This window comes from Sorex fumeus, unplaced genomic scaffold, assembly GCF_029834395.1.
Source record: "Sorex fumeus unplaced genomic scaffold, SorFum_2.1 ptg000001l, whole genome shotgun sequence".
NCBI lineage: Eukaryota > Metazoa > Chordata > Mammalia > Eulipotyphla > Soricidae > Sorex > Sorex fumeus.
The window spans coordinates 1,589,984-1,609,130 of NW_026606058.1; the positions used below are offsets into that span (position 1 = coordinate 1,589,984).

General features: G+C 51.8%; 2 protein-coding genes across 2 annotated transcripts in view; both read left to right on the top strand.

Moving 5' to 3' along the window:
- The first annotated feature begins 1,089 nt into the window (after positions 1-1,089).
- LOC130022354 (translation initiation factor IF-2-like) lies at positions 1,090-2,045 on the top strand. The gene is made up of 2 exons (XM_056113138.1): positions 1,090-1,473; positions 1,680-2,045. Exons 1-2 carry the CDS (start codon positions 1,090-1,092, stop codon positions 2,043-2,045), a joined length of 750 nt encoding a protein of 249 aa, XP_055969113.1.
- Positions 1,946-19,147, top strand: part of RPRD2 (regulation of nuclear pre-mRNA domain containing 2) — a 68,086-nt gene continuing 50,884 nt past the window's right edge. Inside the window, 1 exon segment of the mRNA XM_056119198.1 lies at positions 1,946-2,263. Within this exon segment, the coding sequence (XP_055975173.1) occupies positions 2,059-2,263 (205 nt within the window). The 5' untranslated portion in view covers positions 1,946-2,058.

Below are 19,147 nucleotides of genomic sequence, written 5' to 3' on the forward strand. Positions count from 1 at the left end.
GTGCTCTCTCTCCAGCCCCCACACTGTCATTCTTTAATTAGGGGGATTGTTGAGCACTTTGCCCTGAATTTAAGGTATTGCAATGCGTCAAGACAAGGAAAGAGCAGGTGTTTGACATGTTTGTCACGTCCTAAGCCAGTGTCATGAAATACGAATCGGGAACTTGTTTGGGGGCCACCCTTGGCCGAATCAGGGGACCCTATGAGGGTCAAAGCTAGAAGCTGGGTTGACTGAGTGCAAGGCCAGTCCCTTTCCCAGAGTAATTATCATTGCAGCCCCCAGTACCATCACCACGGAACAGAAACCTTCCATGTTTTCCAGGGCTTCTATTCCAGAGTCACAACCCAACTCAGTTTCCTCGACGCTCAAGAGTCATCTATGAAGTGTCACGTGCACTTTCCTTTCTCCTCAAACCTCGTATTTGTACTGGGGTGGGTGGGAAGGGGGGGGGTCCTCCGGGCTTGCGGTCAGGGTGTCACTCCTGGTGGCGCGTGGGACAGAACTGGGGTCTGCGGTAGGTAGGCAAGGAAAGTGTCGTGTGTGTGTGTGTGTGTGTGTGTGTGTGTGTGTGTAACTCCGTGGCGCCCAGGCCCGCCAGAGCAAACTTTTTTTGTTTGTTTGTTTTTTGGGTCACACCCAGCGATGCTCAGGGGTTGCTTCTGGCTCTGCACTGAGGAGTTACTCCTGGCGGTGCTCAGGGGGCCATCTGGGATGCTGGGAGTCGAACCCGGGTGGGCCGCGTGCAAGGCAAATGCCCTACCCGCTGTGCTATCGCTCCAGCCTCGACGTTTCATCCGTCTGGGGTTCTCAGTCCAGTCAGTCTCCTCCAGCCACGCTGTGGAAAAGTCTCAAGTGCCCGTTTCCAGGCTTCTCGCGCTGGGCTGCTCCTCCCGCAGTGCTCGGCGGCCCCCAGCACCTGCCGGGGCGACACGCTCAAGACCGAGCGTCCCTTCTCTCAGAGGCCTCCTGAGTGACCACGTCCCCCGACTCCTCGCTGTCCCGCACGCCGACGTGGCCCGCCGGGCTTCTCCTCCTCAGAGCCGCCCTCGGCCGACGCGGGGGAGAGGAGAGCTTGGCCCAAGGCTCGCGATGACCTTCCGCGGGAGTGGCCAGCGCTGGCCACGGGCACGACGGAGCCGCTGCCTCGCCTCAGCAATCTCGAGTCGCCCGCTCGGGAGCGAGAGGACCCGACGGTCGCCGGACACGAGGCAAGATGGCGGCCGGCGCCCGCGTCGGGACCGGCTGCCGAGGGGGCGGCGGGGTGGCGACCGGGGCGGGTTCCGGGGCGGCGAGCCGGGGGGTCTGCGCCTCCTCGGAGCCGACGGCACCGCGGCCCCCCGCGCCCGCCTCCGAGCGGGACCCGCTCCCTCAGCCTCCCCGGCGGCGCGCTCGCTCCCGGCCCGCCCCGCGCGCGCGCGCGCGCCGCCGCCGCGCATGCGCACGCCCGGCGGCGGCGGCGGCGGCGGCGCCGTGGTGCGCGCGCGCCTCGGCTCCCCGGCCTCCGATTGGCCGCCCGTCCCGCCATCCCGCCCCCCGCGGCCCCGCGGCCGGGACGGAAGCGAGGGGGCGGGGCCAGGCCGCGCGTGCGCGGAGCGGCCGCCGTCCCCCCCAGTCTCGCCGCTGTTGCGTTGCGAAAAAAAATTCCGCCTGGGTCGCCGCGGGCCTTTCGGTGCCGAGAGGCGCTCGGGGCGGCTCCGCGGGGCGGCCGGGCGCGGATCCCCGTTCCCCGGGAGGGCGGGCGGGCGCGCGCGGGGCGGCGACGGCGCCCCCGCGCTGAGGAGCGGGGCGCGCGCGCGCCGAGGGGCTCCGCGGGTCGCCCTCCGCGCGGCTCCCCCGCCGCCCCGGCCGGCCCGAACACGCCCCCCGCGGCCCGCGCGCGCCCTGGGGGGCCGCACCCGGCCGGCGGCGCGCCGCTGCGGCCGGGCCTCGGGCGCCGCCGCGGGCGCGCGCAGGGCCCCCCCCCCGCCGCCCTCCGCGCCGCGGCCTCACGCACCCGCCGTGGTCGCGGCCGCTCCCGCCGCCGCCGGACGAGCGGCGGCGCCTGAGGCGAGCGCGAAGATGGCGGCGGGCGGCGGCGGGGGCAGCGGCAAGGCCGCCTCGGCGTCGGGCTCGTCGGCGGGCGCGCTCGAGTCCTCGCTCGACCGCCGGCTGCAGGCGGTCACCAACACCATGGAGTCCATCCAGGGCCTGTCGTCGTGGTGCATCGAGAACAAGAAGCACCACGGCACCATCGTCTACCACTGGATGAAGTGGCTGCGGCGCTGTGAGTGCGGGCGGGCGGGCGGGCGGGCCGGGGGGCTCGGCCGGGGGCGGCGGGCGGCGGGCCCCGCTGCCGGCGCGCGCTCGCCCGCCCGCCCGCCCGCTCGCCGTGACCTTGGGCCGTTGGGCCCGGACCGCGGGCGGCGGCGCCCGCGATCGTTGGGGACGCGGCCCCGCGCCCCGCAGGCCGCGGCGTGCCCGGCGCCGGCCTCCCGCCCGCCGTCCCTCGCGGTGGGGCGGGACGGGACGCGCGTGTCTGCGCGGGCGGACGGACGGACGGGCGGGCGGGACGCCGGCCGTTGGCGTCGAGAGCCGCGCGCGGCCGCGGGGGCTCCGCCGGGCGCGGCCCCGGGCGAGGCGGCCGCCCCCGCCCCGGCCCAGCGTTGCCGCTCGGGCTCGGCGGCGCTTTCCGTTGGGAACCGGGGCGGCCCGGCAAGCGTGCGTGGCGCCGCGAGCACCGCGGGGTGAGCCCGGCCCCGGTCGCAGCTCGCAGAGTTTCCCCCGAAGCGGGGACGTCGTCACGCGGCGTGACAAAGACGCCCCGAGGTGCCTGCCGGCTCCCAGGTCCCGCGCTCTGGCCTCCGATTTTCTGTGTCTCCGATTTGCCTCTTGTCTCTGTGTCGCCTCCGATTCTGTGTCTCCGAGACCCGATTTTCTGTGTCTCCGATTTGCATCGCCGCCGCCGGACGAGCTGGGGCTCGGACGGTGCCTCCGGCCCTTGGACAGATGCTGAAAGAATCAGCATTTGACAGGAGTCGAATCGAGTCCCTAAGAGTGGGATTTTTTTTTGCACGTGAGTTTTTTTTTTTTTTTGGCTTTTTCATCCTTTTGGGCCACATCCGGCGGGGTCGAACCCGGGCCTCCTGCACGTGAGTAGCCCACGGAGCCGTTTCACAGAACCCGGATTCGGTTCGGTTCGGTTCTGTTGTGTTTTTGGGGGCCGCCCCCAGCAGGCTCACACACCTGTCAGGCCCGTGTTGCGGTGCAGAGCCACACCCCCCCCAGCCCGCAATTTCCGATTTCTTTCCAGCCAGGATTAGTTCAGTTGGGTTTGGATGCTGAGGTGCCGGATATTTCCACTCTCTGCACCTCTTTTTCCTTGTCCCGCTTTTTTTTCTTTTTTTGTCTCTTTTCTTTTGGCATCCGTTATTCGCTTGATGATGCTCGGGGTTCTCTGCGTGTCAGTTGCGGGGATTGGCTCTTGCAAACGGATTTTCATGGGGGGCGGGGGCATAAGAGAGAGTCTTACCTAGGAAATGGGAGCGTAGTGAGAGGAGAGAAATGAGGAGATCCTGGGGTGTGAAAGGAAGGAATCACACACCCACGTGGGGAGGTGGGAGATGGCATCTGGATGGAACTTTCTGGAGCCGTTGAGGGGGTTTGGGTCACATGGCGGTATTCTGGGGCTGCTCCTGGGGCCTTGCTCTGTGCATGGAGGTCCCTCCCGGTAGTGCTCAGGGGATTGTATGTGTTGCCAGGTATTGAGTCCCGTTAGCAGCATGCAGGGCTTAGCCCCGCCCTCTTCTGTCACTCTGGTCCTGAGAAAATTGATGCTTTTGGTGTCAGGTACCTCCAGATGTGAAGTATTCAAGGAACTGTACTCCAAGCTGGTTCTTTCGGCTGGTTTTTTTTTTCTTTCCTTCCACTGATCCTATTCAGCCTCCTCTCTCTCGCCTTCCTTTCCCCTTCCCTTCCCTTCTCCTCTCTGGGCCGTGTGCATGCAAGGCAGGCACCCGCCCCTCCCCTCTGTGCTGTCTGTCGCACTGGCCCCCATGCCATGTATCTTTGAATTTGCTTGACCAGCACTTACACCGGCATGTTTTTCAGAGTGGTCTTGATGTGGCCTAAACGGGCGTCATTCCTGAGTTCCAGTGGGGTTCCGTGGAACAGTGGGATTCAGATACAGACTTTTGCTGTGGTCTAAAGAGTCCACTACACTGCCCTTCCTAATCATTTCATCTAAGCCCATTTTTACTGAAAGCCCTTCTTTTTTCATTTTGTTTTGGGTGTGGTGGTGATTTGGGCCACATCTGATGGGGTTCAAGGCTTTCTCTGGCGGTGCTCGGGGACCATGTGTGGTGCCAGATTCGGCTGCATGCAAGGAAAGCTTCTTAACCCCTGTTACCTCTATGGTCCTTCCATCACATTTATATGTCAAATGGTCATTGATGTGGGGGGGAAAACACACACACACACAACAGGAAAATACAAGACTTTAGAATGAGCCCGAGCTTCAGATCTTAAATTCCTCACTTAATGTCTTGGTCACACTATACAAACTACTTAAATTATGACCACCCCTAATTTTCTGTTTTGTTTGGGGCCACGCCTGGTGCTGGTGGGGGGACTCTTGATGCACAGCCTGGGGGTGTTGCCGGGCCTGAAGCCGCATGACAAAGCATGCCCTGCAGCTCCTCTTCCCTGTCCAGTGGTCCTCAATTTCTGACCTGTAAGTAAAGATACTGGGGCTGGAGCGACAGCATAGCGGTAGGGCGTTCGCCTTACAAGCGGCCAACATGGCCGACCCGAGTTCGATTCCTCCGCCCCTCTCGGAGAGCCCGGCAAGCTACCGAGAGTATTCGATATGCCAGACACAGTAACAACAAAGTCTCCAATGGAGATGTTACTGGGCCCGCTCGAGCAAATCGACGATCAACGGGAGGGCCTTTACCTTACCTTTAAGTAAAGATACTAGCTGTAAGGTTTCTGTCTCCTTGTTTGGGAGTCGGGCAGAATTGAACGGAGGGCTGACATGCCAAGCAGCTGCTTTATTGGGCCCTCTACACTAATATGTCTTCTTGACCCTAGAACTAACGTAGAGAAACATTTAGCATTAGAAACATTACAGTTTGGGGGCCAGAGCAGTAGTACTACAGATCAGACACATGTCTTACACTCGACTGACCTAGGTTCGATACCTGGCATCCCATTCCTACATTGGTGGGTTCTTGATAATTGTATGAAACATTTGCATACAAAAGTAAGAAGCTTATGAAGTTAGAACTTAGGGGCCAGAGTGGTTGTACAGTGGGTAGGGCAAATGCAGCTGAATCAGCTTCTATTCCTGGCATCCCATATAGTTTCCCAAGCCTGATAGGAGAGATCCCTGAGTGCAGAGCCAAGAGTAACCCCTCAGTACCACCAAGTGTGGTCCCAAAACAAAAGCAAAAAAGTTAGTTTATTGTACAGTTCAGGGGGATGGATCTGGATCCTTCCTCAGTTTTTTTTTTTTTTCTTTTTGGATCACACCTGGCGATGCACTCAGGAATTACCCCTGGCGGTGCTCAGGGGACCCTATGGGATGCTGGGAATCGAACCCGGGATGGCCGCGTGCAAGGTGAACGCCTTACCCGCTGTGCTATTGCTCCAGCCCCTGATCCTTCCTCGGTTTTTACCCGCCTGTGATACTCATCTTGTCCCATGTTGCCCGGTCTAGTGTGTGAATTCCTAAGTCCTGTCTCTGTCAGTCACTTCTCCAGTGCCTGATGGCCTGGTCTTTTCCCCACACTGTTCTCTGTCCACTGTATGCTTTCCTAGTCACTTGCTGGGCCTCTTTTTCACTGTACCCCAGTGGTTTCCTGACCTCCTGGCTTTTCCTAAAGTTTAGGCAGGCACGTACTCTGGGGAGACACCTCTCTGCTCAGCACCTTGTCACTGTCTGGGCCCTCAAGCCCTCCCTCGATCGGAGTCTCTGAGTTCTCCCTCACTGCTGCTTTGCAGGCGCAGGACCCCACCTGGTCCCGCTGTCCTGCTGTCTGCACATAGGTGGGCATGCAGAGTGGGGAGTGGCAAGTATGACGGAGCCCTCCTTTCACCTGCTGCTGCCCCTCGGCCCCAGGCCCTCCCACTTCTGTTCAGTTCAGCTATGTGTAAGGCAGATCCTTAGCGCCTATGCTCTCTCCAGCCTATGGATGAAAATTTGTTTCGTTGTTGTCTTTGGGGGCCGCAGTGGGCTCTGCTTGGGATCACTTCTGCTTGATGGGACTCATGGGACCATCTGGGGTGCCAGGGATCCAACCCAGGTTTACTGCATGCAAAACAAGCACCTTACCTGCTATACTGTCCAGACTCAGTGATTCCCTGAATTTACCCTGAACCCTGCTGAGAACCTACAGTGCTAGAGAATATCTGGTCACTTGCTTATTTGGCTATAGGTAATTCAACAGCCTACTTATGAGCCGGAGTGATCATATTTTTTATCCTTGTAATGGGTTTTGTTTTCATAGCAAAACTTGATTGTTTTGTGGATTTGAAGTTTAGACATTTACTTTGGTTTTTTTTTTTTTTTAAGACCAAACCTGGCTGTGTAAGTTTCTGGTGGATTTAAAAAGGGCAGACAAGTTGAGCATGCTGTTAAAGTTGTCTACCAGAAATTTTGAATATGAAGAATATTTAGATTTAAGAATAGAAGAGGGAATTGGAGTGATAGGACAGTAGGTAGGGCTCTTGCCTTGCACATGGCTGGGCTGTTTGATCCCCAGTATCCTATATGGTCCCCTGATACTCCAGGAGTAGGTCCTAAGCACCGCCGGGTGTGACCCTAAACCAAAAATAAACAAAAAGGAATAAAAGAGTGGCTGAAAACTTTGTGGCTGAAAGTTTGGGGGCGCGACATTGGATAGTGGGCTTTTTCTTATGTATGTAATTGCAGATAGGCTGAAGAGCCCAATGTTGTTCAAAGATGAATTTTACTTATAAATTCCTATTTTACATTTAATTCTTCCAACACATTTGTAATTTTTTGGGTGGGGGACAGTGCTTAGCTTAGGGCTTATTCCTGGCTTTGTGCTCATGGAGGACCCCTGGCGGGCTTGGAGAACCATGTGGATGCTGGGGATAAGACCTGTGTCATCTGTATTCAAGGCAAGTGCCCTACCAGCCATAATAACAAATAACAGAATATCTGGGCCGGAGCTATAGCACAGCGGGTAGGACGTTTGCCTTGCACGCGGCTGACTCGGGTTTGATCCCCGGCATCCCATATGGTCCCCTGAGCACCGCCAGGAGTCATTCCTGAGTGCAAAGCCAGGAGTGACCCCCTGAGCATCACTGGGTGTGACCCAAAAAGAAAAAAAAGAAAGAAACAAAATATCAAATTGATTAGAAGGTAAAAATATTAGAAATACTGTAGAAAATGATAAAGCAGAAAATACAGGCTGCTGGGAGTTTATGACCATAGACACACTGTTCAGGAAAGGCACCTCAACTGCCAGAGCTGTGGGATTGAGCAGTATAGATAAACTGCTGCTGGTGGTGGTGGCGGTGGTGGGGTTGCAGGCAGAAAGACCCAAAAGATACGAAGGTTCTTAAGAGTGTGTCGTTTCGGGGGCTAGGAGGAAATTTGTGGCTGAGAGGAGTTAGAATGAGGAGGCGCAGGTAAAGTCAGAGATGATGGTGGTATTGGCATGTGAGACACAGATCACCAGGAGGCTTTGTGGGGACTCTTGAGGTGTGGGGTGGACAGGGAGGGAGGGAGACCCCAGTTCAGTGCCCATTGTAGTGATAATCTTAATGTAAACTGTTGATTTGTATGACTTTGTGACTAGTGAAAGAGATACTGAGTAATTTCATTCTGGATTTTTAAAAAAATTAAAATTATTTATTTATTTATTTATTTTGTCCTTTTGGGTCACACCAAGCGATGCTCAGGGGTTGCTCCTGTCTCTGCACTCAGAAATTCCTCCTGGCGGTGCTTGGGAATTATAGGGGATCTAACTGGGTCTTGGCTGTTGATGGGATTACACGGCGCCAGGGGGCCAGGTGGTGGGTGTGACCCCCGCCTGCTGGAATTTGGAGGATCTGGGTGGAAGATGCTCGACTCCAATCCGAGTAGGCTTGGAGATCTCGGCCCCGGAACCCGCGTGGTTTTGTCCCTCTGCCAGTACCTTCATGTGTGCGGAGAGTGGTCTCAGCATGGTGGTGGCTGGTCCTGGAGGTCTTCGGCTGCCAGAGCCCTGGTCAGGGTGGGGAGGAAAGCTCAACCCGCTCCCCTCCCGCGCGACATCTTATCAGGACATCTTTTTATGACATCTTATTATCTCATTCCTACTTTGGACAACCTTGCAGGCTATCAATGTAGCCTGCCCACAGGGCAGAGTCTGGCAAACTCCCCGTGGTGTACCAAATATGCCAAATACCAGTAACAATGATGGGTCTCATTCTCTTAAAGAGCCTTGAATATAATCTCAGGGCTAGGATGAAGGAGACGTTACTGGGGCCTGCTCGAGGCAATCGCCGAATAACAGGATGATGAAATGAAAAAATGAAAAACTGGGTCAGCCGTATGCAAAGGCAAACACCCTACCCGCTGTACTGTCGCTCCGGTCTCCCGGATTGATTTTTAAGACAGAGCCAGCCTAGTTTCCAGTTAGATTAAAATTTGGGGTAAGAGAGGGGAGTCAGGAACACCTGGGAGGGGGCCATGGGATAATGGTGGGTGGAATCTTGAACACTGGTGGCGGGATTGGGATGATAGCTCTCTACCTGTGATCTAATGACTTCAGTTATATTTTATTTTTTGTTTCTAGTTTACATTTGTGTGTATATGCTTAATGTTTTTTGTTTGCTTTTGGACTACACCTGGCAATGCTCAGGGGTTATTCCTGGCTCTGCACTCAGGAATCACTCCTGGTGGCCCAGAGGGCCATGTAGGATGCCAGGGGTTGAACTTGGGTTGGCCGCTTGCAGTACTAGTGCCCTACTATCTCTGTTTATTTTACTAATTAAAAAATAAAATTATTGAATGCCCATGAATTGCAGAGTTATGAGGTTGTTCATGATCAAGTTTTAGGCGTACAGTGTTTTGGAGTTCATCCCTTCTCCAGAGTCTGCATACCACCACCACCAGTATCCCTCCCGTCTCCCAATCTGCTTCTGTGGCAGACACTTTTTTCTCTCAGGCGTCAGTATTATTCTAAGCTATGATTTTTGTTTTTGTTTTTTGGCCACACCCGATGTGCTCTGAGCTTACTGCTGGCTCTTGCTCAGGTGGTCTCAGGAGACCATCTGGCGTGCTGGGGATCAACCCTAGCAAGTGCCTTACCCCACTGTACTATCTCTGCAAGCCCTAAAATATCTTAATTTTATAATTATATATACTAAACAAGTCGTCTTATGAGCAATGAGATTTTGCAGAATCAATGATATTCTTCACTCAGTTCTGTTATGTCTCAAATGCAGATGTTACAGTCTTGGTTCTCTGTGAGCTTAAAGCAGTTTGGACAGCTCGTTTCTATACCAGATCCCAGAGTAAGCTAAAGATTAATTTATACTGCAGGTACATTTCCCCACAATTTGAAAATGTGACACATTGGTAAAATCTTGAAAGATAGGCTTATTGACCTTAGAAAAATGCTGGTGTTAAGTTTGCTGATATTTTTCTGAATTTCAGCAGTTGTGCGAAACACTACAGTCTGTAGTTGTGCGACAGTAGTCTGTAAAGAAAAATGTAGCTGTGCTATAGTTCTGTATGCAAGTCATTTCTTAGGAAGTGGAGGCTTCCTTACTGATTTCTTAGTGACTGGCAGGTTTAGGGGACCATATGGATACTGGAGATTGAACCAGTGTGGGCTGCTTGCAAGGCAAGTGCCTTACTTACTGTACTAGTTCTCTGGTCCCTAAGGGGTGTTTGAGTTAGTTTTGAGAACTAAGACACTTTCCTTCCTTCATCTCAGGGCTAACTTTTAGCTTTTCATTCAGGGATCACTTTTTTTTTTTCTTTTTGGGTCACACCCGGCGATGCACAGGGGTTACTCCTGGCTCTGCACTCAGGAGTTACTCCTGGCGGTGCTCAGGGGACCATATGGGGTGCTGGGAACCGAACCCGGGTTGGCCGCATGTAAGGCAAATGCCCTACCCGCTGTGCTCTCTCTCTAGCCCCATCACTTTTTTTTTTTTTTTAAGTATGGGAGTACTGCTGTTAATTCAGTCACTGAATGAGCTGACTGAAGCGGGCACGAACTCCACTTTTTTTTTTTCTTTGCTTTTTGGGTCACACCTGGCAATGCACAGGGGTTACTCCTGGCGCTGCATTCAGGAATTACTCCTGGCAGTGCTCAGGGAACCATGTGGGGCTGCTGATGCTGGGAATTGAAACTGGGTCGGCTGTGTGCAAGGCAAATTTCCTGCCTGCTGTGCTCCAGCCCCCTCCTCATTCTTTTTCAAAAAAATTTTTTAATTGAACATCTGTGAGATAGACCATTACAAAGCTGCTCATAATTGAGTTTCAGTCATGCGATGATCCAGCACCCATCCCTCCACCAGTGTGCATTTCCTACCACCAGTGTCACCTGTTTCCCTCCCACCATCCCCCAACACTCCACCCCACACCCCCCCGCCTCCCTCCATGGGAGACATTTTCCTTCTTAAACTCTCCTTTTCCTTTTGTGCGTTATGGTTGGCAATACAGGTGCTAAGGTGTTTGTTGAGGGCGTTCAGTATTTTTATTGGGATGGTAAGGCTGGAGTAGGTTTTTAACTGGGTGGCAGTTTCGGGGTATGGATGTGACTGCCGAGGCTTCCGTAGTAGAGGGAGGTGGAAGGTAGCCCATCCCGACTCCAAGAAAGCCTGGAGATTTCAGTCACAAAACCCGCATACCTGAATTTTCAGCAGATTGTCTCGGTGAGATCTATCCTGAGACGATGGAGTCAGGCTGGGGTATGGTGGTGGTTATGGACTGTGGAAGGAAGAGACTGCTGGGGCTCTGCTTGGGGGGGCGCCAGGCTGACCTGTTCTTCAGGGATCACTCTTGGAGGGACTTGGAGCATCATTGGGTATGATCCCCAAACAAAACAAGTAACAAGTAATAATTGACTCAAAATGTCAAGCCATTCTACAAATCAGCTGGACTATTTATTGCAGGTTTTCATCTGTGATAGCACAGTGGGTAGGGCGTTTGCCTTGTACGCAGCCAACCCGGGTTTGATTCCCAGCCTCCCATATGGTCCCCTGAGCACTGCCAGGAGTAATTCCTGAGTGCAGAGCCAGGAGTAAGCCCTGTGCATCGCTGGGTATGACCCAAAAAGCAAAACAAACAAACAAATAAAAAAAGTTTTTCATCAGTTAGTGTCTGTAGGGCTTTCAGGCGGACCTGCTCCCTACAATTCTAGTTTTAGAACACTGAGGAGATGTGAAAATAACACGAGTTGCTCTTTTTGGAAAAGTCAGCAGTTTTATCTATGCTGTGGAACATAAGGGTTTTTGTTTTGGGTTTTTTTTTTTTAAGATAGAAAGTTACTTGAGGGGCTGGAATGATAGTACAGTGGGTAGGGAATTTGCCTTGCATGGAGCAACCCTGGTTTGATCCCCGGCACTCCATATGGTTCCCCAGTACTGCCAGGAGTAGATCCTGAGAGCAAAACTCCTGAGCATCACTGGGTATGACACCTCCCCCCCCCCAAGTTGCTTTCTTTCCTTTTTTTAAATGTAGGAATACTGCTGTCTATTCAACTACTGATTAGGCCGATTGAAGCAGGCATGAACTCCGCACTACTTTTTTAAAAAACTTTAAAAAAAATTTATTTTCATAAAGTTGTTCACAATATTGCTTGCATTCAATGTTTCAACTCCAATCCCACCACCATTACACCTTGCTGCCACCACTACTTTGAATCTTCCCGACACCACCCCAGCCTGCCCTTTAGGTAGATGCTAAATAATTTGTTTTGTGTTGCTTCCCATGAATAGTATGAGGTGTCGCGTGGCCACAAAAGTGCTCGTGCATTCCTGGAATTCTAAAACTTTTAAATATTTGGGGTTCAGAGGCGTCTCTGGCATGCTGCCCTCTTCCAAGATTCGTTTGTGATCTCTGAATCATGGCCGGTAATGCGCTTAAATGGCCTGCTTTTGATCTCTTTCGAGATCCATCTATGGGTCTCTGAAGCAAGGCCGATAAATGAGCTTGTATGGCTGAGCCGGAGGTGGTTCCCACATACCTAACTTTGACCGTTTAATTTCTTGGGGAACTTGATCCCAAGTTGTTGGGGTCCAGCCAGAGGCACAGCCGCAAGTTTGGGGTATCAGGAAGCCTGAAGGCACCATTGGGCTGCTGATGCACTTGCCTCACAGGTGCAGGTTGACCTGGGCAGCACCGTACCAGCCCCCCCAGAGAGAGAGAGAGAGAGAGAGAGAGAGAGAAGAGGAGAAAGTTGCCTGCTGCAGAGACAGATGGGGGTAGAGTGGAAGGAGGAGGCTGGAGGGAAACTGGGAACACTGGTGATGGAAAATGTACACTGGTGAAGGGATAGGCATTAGAACATTATATAACAAACTCAAATGGAACAATTTTGTAACTGTGTATTTCACTGCGATTCAATTAAAAAATTCAAAAAAGAGAAAGAAAAGCACGTTATTTTGTTAGGTTCAGATTTAAGTTGTGGCCTTTATCTTATCCTAACCTGCATTCCTCCCTCATTCCTGTGATCTTCTTTCACTGTGTGTCCTTGGTTCCCACTAGCAGGGAAAGAGAATTTAATTTACTATTCGTTAGTAAAAGTTACACTGTTAGAGGGGGAACAGATTTAGTAATGGTAGGTATCAAAATCTGCCTTAAAAAAAAGGAAAACCTTGTTGGGTCGAGTGAAGTACAGTGGTTAGGGCTCTTGTAGTAGGCCTGGATCGCCGGCATCCCATTTGGTCTCCTGAGCACCAACAGGAGTGATCCTTATTTTAGTTACGCGATTGGTTTAGTCAGTATTCCTTAGATGAGCTGAACACAGGGCTGGAGCACATGTTTGGCCTGTGTCTGAGCCCTGAGTTTGCTCCTAACTTGGCATGTTCCCCAGTTGTGCCATCTTGGTGGCCCTAGTAGCGGGGCCCAGACAGCACTGCACCCTCGGGCCGGAACCTGGAACCGTCCAACTGGCACTGCCCAGCTCTTAACTGAGTATAGTCGAGCAGGTCCTGGGACCCCTGAGCATGACACGAAGGCCCCTGCTCCCCAAACCCAACCATGCCACAGCTTAAAAAAAAAAAAGATTCATCGGAGGGGGACTGTTACTGTCACTGTCTCCTGTTCATCGATTTTCTCAAGCGGGCCCAGTAATGTCTCCATCATGAGACTTGTTGTTACTATGTTTGGCATATCGAAAACCTCACGGGGAGCTTGCCAGGCTCTGCCGTGCGGGCGAGATACTCTCGGTAGCTTGCCGGGCTCTCCGAGAGGGGCGGAGGAATCGAACCTGGCTTGGCCGGCTGGCTGTGTGCAAGGCAAATGCCCTACCCGCTGTGCTGTCGCTCCAGCCCAGAGGAGGGGGACTAGGTCAGGAAAAAAGATTTGTGGGGTGTGGGCCAGTAGTATGGTGGATAGGCACTTATCTTACACTCAGCCAACCTGGGTTCAATCCCCAACACCCCATCTGGTCTCTTGGCACCGCCAGGAGTAGGCTCTTAGGGCATCTGGGGGTGACCCAAAAACAACAACAAAAAAGTTAAACTAATACAGGAAAAGGAAATGATACCTGGTTTCAAGGTGGCTAAGCATCAGCTCACATTTTGTTTTATGTAGCAGGTTATAAAGTATAAGATGCTAGGAGAACTTCATTATTGTCTCCATTTAATTTTCAGTCATTAATAATAGTTAATGTACATGACACGCCCTAACCAAAATAGGGCCAGAGCGGCAGTACAGCGGATGGGGCACTTGCCTTGTGCGTTAGAGGCCTAGGTTCTATCACCAGCACCTCAGGTGGCCCCCTGCCGTGTGTGGCCCCAGTACAAACAAGCAAGAACCAAAGATAAACACTAGAAATGGCCCTGCATATGGAAAAGCTCAGTCTAATGAACTGAAAACCTAAAGCCTTTTCCCCATGTAATGTTGAGGGGTTGGGTGGCAAGAGCGTTCCAATAATGCATTTCTAACATATTCCATCGAAAAGGTGAGCGTGTGTATAGAAAGCATTGGGAGAAATAATGGCTGAGAAGTTTGACAGGTGACTGACATAAATGGGGATAAGAAGCGGAATGTGTGTGAGGTGGTTAAATAAAAAGAAATCTCTGGCCAGGGGTGGAATCAGCCCTGTGGGAGAGCACTTGTCTCCATGGGAGATTTTAGTTTTGATGTCCCTCTGCTCCCCGGCAGGTTGTGGGGAAAAAATGTAAATCCGTATCTGCAGATTTTGGGAAGGAAATTTGGGGCAATGCCAGGCAGTGTTGCGGAGTATCTCTTGACAGTGCTTGGGGGGCCATGTGGCATGTTGGGGGTTGGACCAGGGTCAGCCACATGCAAGGCAGGGGGGATGCCCAGTGTGGTGCCCACTGAGGGCTGCTGTCCGTGGTTTGCATGTGGTGCCCCGGTTGTTTCCTGGCTGTGGTCGCACTGGGGGTCGTACATCCTTCTGTGGCGCTGGTGCATTCTGGGCTGTGAAGCATAGGGGTTCCTGGGCAGCAGAGCTGCTGGGGTAAGGTTCTTTATGGGATTGGGTTATCAGTTGTTTATGGGATTGGGTCGGCTGGGTTATCGGCCGTATGCTTGCAGGGAAGGCACACACAGCCTCTGCCCAGCTCGGAGAAGCAGACACCTCTCCCGAAGTGCTGGGGTCACGTGGGCTTGGCCAGCTGCTCATGCCTGCAGATCATGTGTTATATCTCTCGCAAGGATCTCATCCTGCTTCCCAAAGTCTTTGTTTCATTCCAGTGCTCTGGGAATTGAACCCAAGGCCTCAAATCCATATGTGTGCTTCAGAAGAGAATGTGGAACCCCAGCTACTGCAAAAGGGAAAAACAAATAAAATAAAAGTAGGAAGGGTTCAAGAGGCAGTACAACGGGAAGGACGCTTGCCTTGTGTGCATCTGACCCCCACCTTCCACACCCTCTGTGGCCCTGTGAGTGATCCCTGAGCACTGCCCACTGACTGGCCAAATATCCCCCACCCCAAATACTTTTTTTTTTTTCTTTTTGGGTCACACCCGGCGATGCTCAGGGGTTACTCCTGGCTCATGCACTCAGGAATTGCTCCTGGCGGTGCTCACGGGACCATATGGGGTGCTGGGAATCGAACTTGTGTTGGCCATGTTGGCTGTGTGCAAGGCAAACGCCCTACCCACTGTGCTATCGCTCCAGTCCCCCCAAATACATATTCTAAAACATTTTTTCCGGGGGTGTTCTCAGGCAGTGCTCGCTGGTGAGTATATAAGATATAATATAGGGTGATCTACATCAATTATATTTCTTGGGTCCCAGTACTATGAGAAATTCCCGGAGAGCTAGTACAGGGATAAGGAGCTTGGAAGCAGCTGACCCTGTTTGGATCCTGGCCCTGCATATGGTCCCTTGGGCACCACCAGGAATGATCCCTGAGTATACAGTCAGGAATAAAGCTCTGAGCACCTCCAGGTGTGACCCCAAAACCAAACAAAGAATAATAGCCGTTAATCACAAGACAAAATTGTTTCACTTTGTAACTTGCGAGATATGGCACCTGCCTTGTATGCAGCTGGACTCGGTTCAAATCTCTGGGATCACATATTGTCTTTTTTCCTTTCTTTTGCCACATCCAGTGGTGCTCAGGGTTTATTCCTGGCTCAGTGCTCAGGCATTACTCCTGGCAGGGCTTGGGGAGACCATATGAGATGTGGGGGATGGATACTTGGTTGGCTGTGTGCAAGGCAAATGCCGTACCTGTTGTACTATTGCTCCAGCTCTCCTTGCATTTTATTAGTGGCTGCATTAAACCTGTGAGTTTCAGTGAATCAACTTCCTAATTGGTGGACATTTAGGTTCTAATTCTTTTTTGACCCCCTTTACGAAAGATTGTTAATACTGAGTAATTTCTCATTTGGAATTAGGGGATATTTGGATTTAGTATGTTCCTTTATAATTGTATAACCATTTAAATTATGTCTACCTGCTCTGGTCTCACTCAAAATTTACTTGAATACCTTATTCTTGTTTGGGGGTGACAGAGTGAGGAGTAGGTTCAAGGAATGTGACCCCAAAACAAAACTAAGATGAGTTAACTCACTGGATGAGTCACCTGCAGTGGTGCCCAGCAGGGTGGAGATGAAGGGTGCTGGGGATGATGAAGAGATGTGTTGGAGTTGGGCCTTGAGCACCTGCTCAGCCCTTTAAACCATCTCTGGTGAGCTTCTTCCTGCCACTGTTTTGCCTTGGGTCAGACCCAGAGGTACAGAGGTACTGGGGGTAGGATTGTCGCTCCGGGCTCTGTGTTGAGGGGTTGCTATCTACAGTGGTGCTTGGGGGACCACGTGTTGTTGGGGCTTTCTGCCTGTAAAGCATGGGCACAGCCCACTGAACTCTTTCCACGGCCCACTGGCCCTGTCACATTCCACTTACAAAAAATGTTTTTCTGGGGCTGGAGCACTAGTACAGCAGGTAGGGTGTTTGCCTTGCACGCGACTGACCCGGGTTCGATCCCCAGCACCCCATATGGTCCCCCAAGCATCGCCAGAAGTAATTCCTGAGCACAGAGCCAGAAGTAACCCCAATGTAGGTTAACCCCAACCAAAACTGTTTTTCTTCTGAGGCTATATAAACTGCCTGATTTGGGGGACAAACCAGAGTGAGGCAGTCCCGGAACTGCAGTAACGGAAAACCCGAGTCTTTCCTTCTGTGTTCATGAGCCAGACTTGAAGAGGAAGAAACTATTGTCATCCGTGTCTTCATTCGGTCGAGTGACTTTCTCTCCTCATGTTGACTTTTGGTGGGGGTGGGAGGGTGTTTGGGCCACACCTGGCTGTGCTCAAGGGTGTCTCATGTCAGTGCTGGGGGACTGTTTGGGGTACTGGGAGTGAACAGGGCTGGGTTGTGTGCACCACAAGTGCTTTCACCCTGTCCTAGCTCTCCTGCCTCTACTGTTTGGTTGGGGTTTTTGTTTTTGTTTTGGGGCCATACCTGGCGATGCTCAGGTGTTACTCCCGAGTTTACTCCTGGAATTACTCCTGGTGGTGCTCAGGGGACCGGAGTGGCTTTGTGCAAGGCCTTACCTGGTTTTGACCTTCCAGGCCCCACGATGGGAAGGAAAATTGGGAGAAGCAACTGTTGTTACTGTGGTATTGCCTTATTCTATTCCAGGTACTCCAAACTCCTAGACTACATTATTATTATTACTACTCTTAGGCTCTTGGACCACAGCTGGTGATGCTCAGGACTTCCTGCTGGCTTTCTGTTCAGGAATCACTCCTAGTGGGACTCGGGATACAGGGATTGAACCCCAGTCAACTGTGTGCAAGGCCAGCGTTCTCTCCGACCCCCAGTTAATTATGTGGTCTGAAATTGGGGGGTGTGTTATCTTCAGCTTTATTCTTTCTCAAAATTGCTTTGACTCTTTGGGGTTTTTTGGTGGTTCTTTGATCTTTGCTATCTAGCAATGCTCAGGATTTGCTCCTGCTCTGTACTCAGAAGTCGTTGCTGGGCTATGGGATGCCTGGGATTGAACCCAGATTGGCTGTGTGCAGGGCAAGCACAGTAACACCCCCCTCCCCCCCCATCTATCCATTTCCAGGATATTTCTGTTTGTTTGTTTGTTTGTTTGTTTTTTAATCTCATTGCCATCTTAATAGGGGTTGCATTGAATTCGTAGATAGGATCGGGTTGTCTGAGTATTCTAATAATAATCTTCTGAGGCTAGGGATGTGACTCCGTGTTAGAGCACTTTCATTATATGTGTGGATTTAGCTGAGTGTGGTCAAAACAACAACAAAAAGTTGCTGGAGAGATAGTAGAGTGATTAAGCCCTGAGCACTGCTGGGTCTGACCCAAAAACCCAAATAAAAACAATAAGCACTGTAGCACTGTCCTCCTGTTGTTCATCGATTTGCGTGAGCGGGCACCAGTAAGGTCTCCATTGTGAGATTTGTTACTGTTTTTGGCAGATCGAATACACCACGGGGAGCTTGCCGGGCTTTGCCTGCGGGCAGTATACTCTTGGTAGCTTGCCAGGCTCTCCGAGAGGAGGAATCGAACCCAGATCGGCCACGTGCAAGGCAAATGCCCTACCCGCTATGCTATCGCTCAGGCCCCAAAACAATAAGAACAACAGAAATGAAAGCAATAATATTCTTCCAACCCACACACACAGATATCTTTATTTGTGCGTCATTTTCTCCTCTCAGTCTCTTACACTTGACATTGTGCAGATCAGGTCACTTCCTTGACTAAATCTGTTTACGTTGGGCCAGGAATGGGGCTCAGTGGTTAAGCGCATTCTGGCACAGCCACGAAAAAATCTTGGTTTATTTTATTGCAATTTTGAGTGTGTTTCTTCTCTTTTTTCATTTTTTGGCTTTTGAACCACATCCTGAAGTGCTCAGGAATGACTGCAAGGCTTGGGAGACCATAGATGATGCTGGGGTTTGAATCTAGACTGGCCGCATTCAGGGCAAGCTTTCTTCCTGCTGTTCTGTCACTCTGACTCTATTTTATTAGTAATTGCATTAATCTTAAGAATTTCACTAAACCAGCTTCCTAATTGGTGGGTATTTGGGCTCTATTTATTTATTTATTGCTCTTTACAGAGCATTGGTAATACTGAGTTATCTCCCATGTTGAATTAGGGGATGTTTGGGTTTAGTATGTTTCTAGATAATTGTATATAACAGTATTTGAATCATGTCAAATTATTTAAGGAACGTCTAAATCATCTCCTTTATGAATGATGAGACTATACTTTGAAACTTTCAGATTGTTTATTTGGGGGTGGGTGGGATGGACCTCCCAGTGGGGTTTGTAGTTACAAGACTAGTCCTGGTGATTCTCAGTCCCAGCCTGTAGTTCAGCCTTTTGCTTCAGCCTAGGGTTGTGACTGAACTGTCTCAGTGGTACGTAGGGAGATGACTTGAGGTCATCCGCATGCTGGGCACACATATGGTCCCTCAAGCACTGCCAGGAGTAATTTCTGAGTGCATGAACTAGGAGTAACCCCTGTGCATTGCT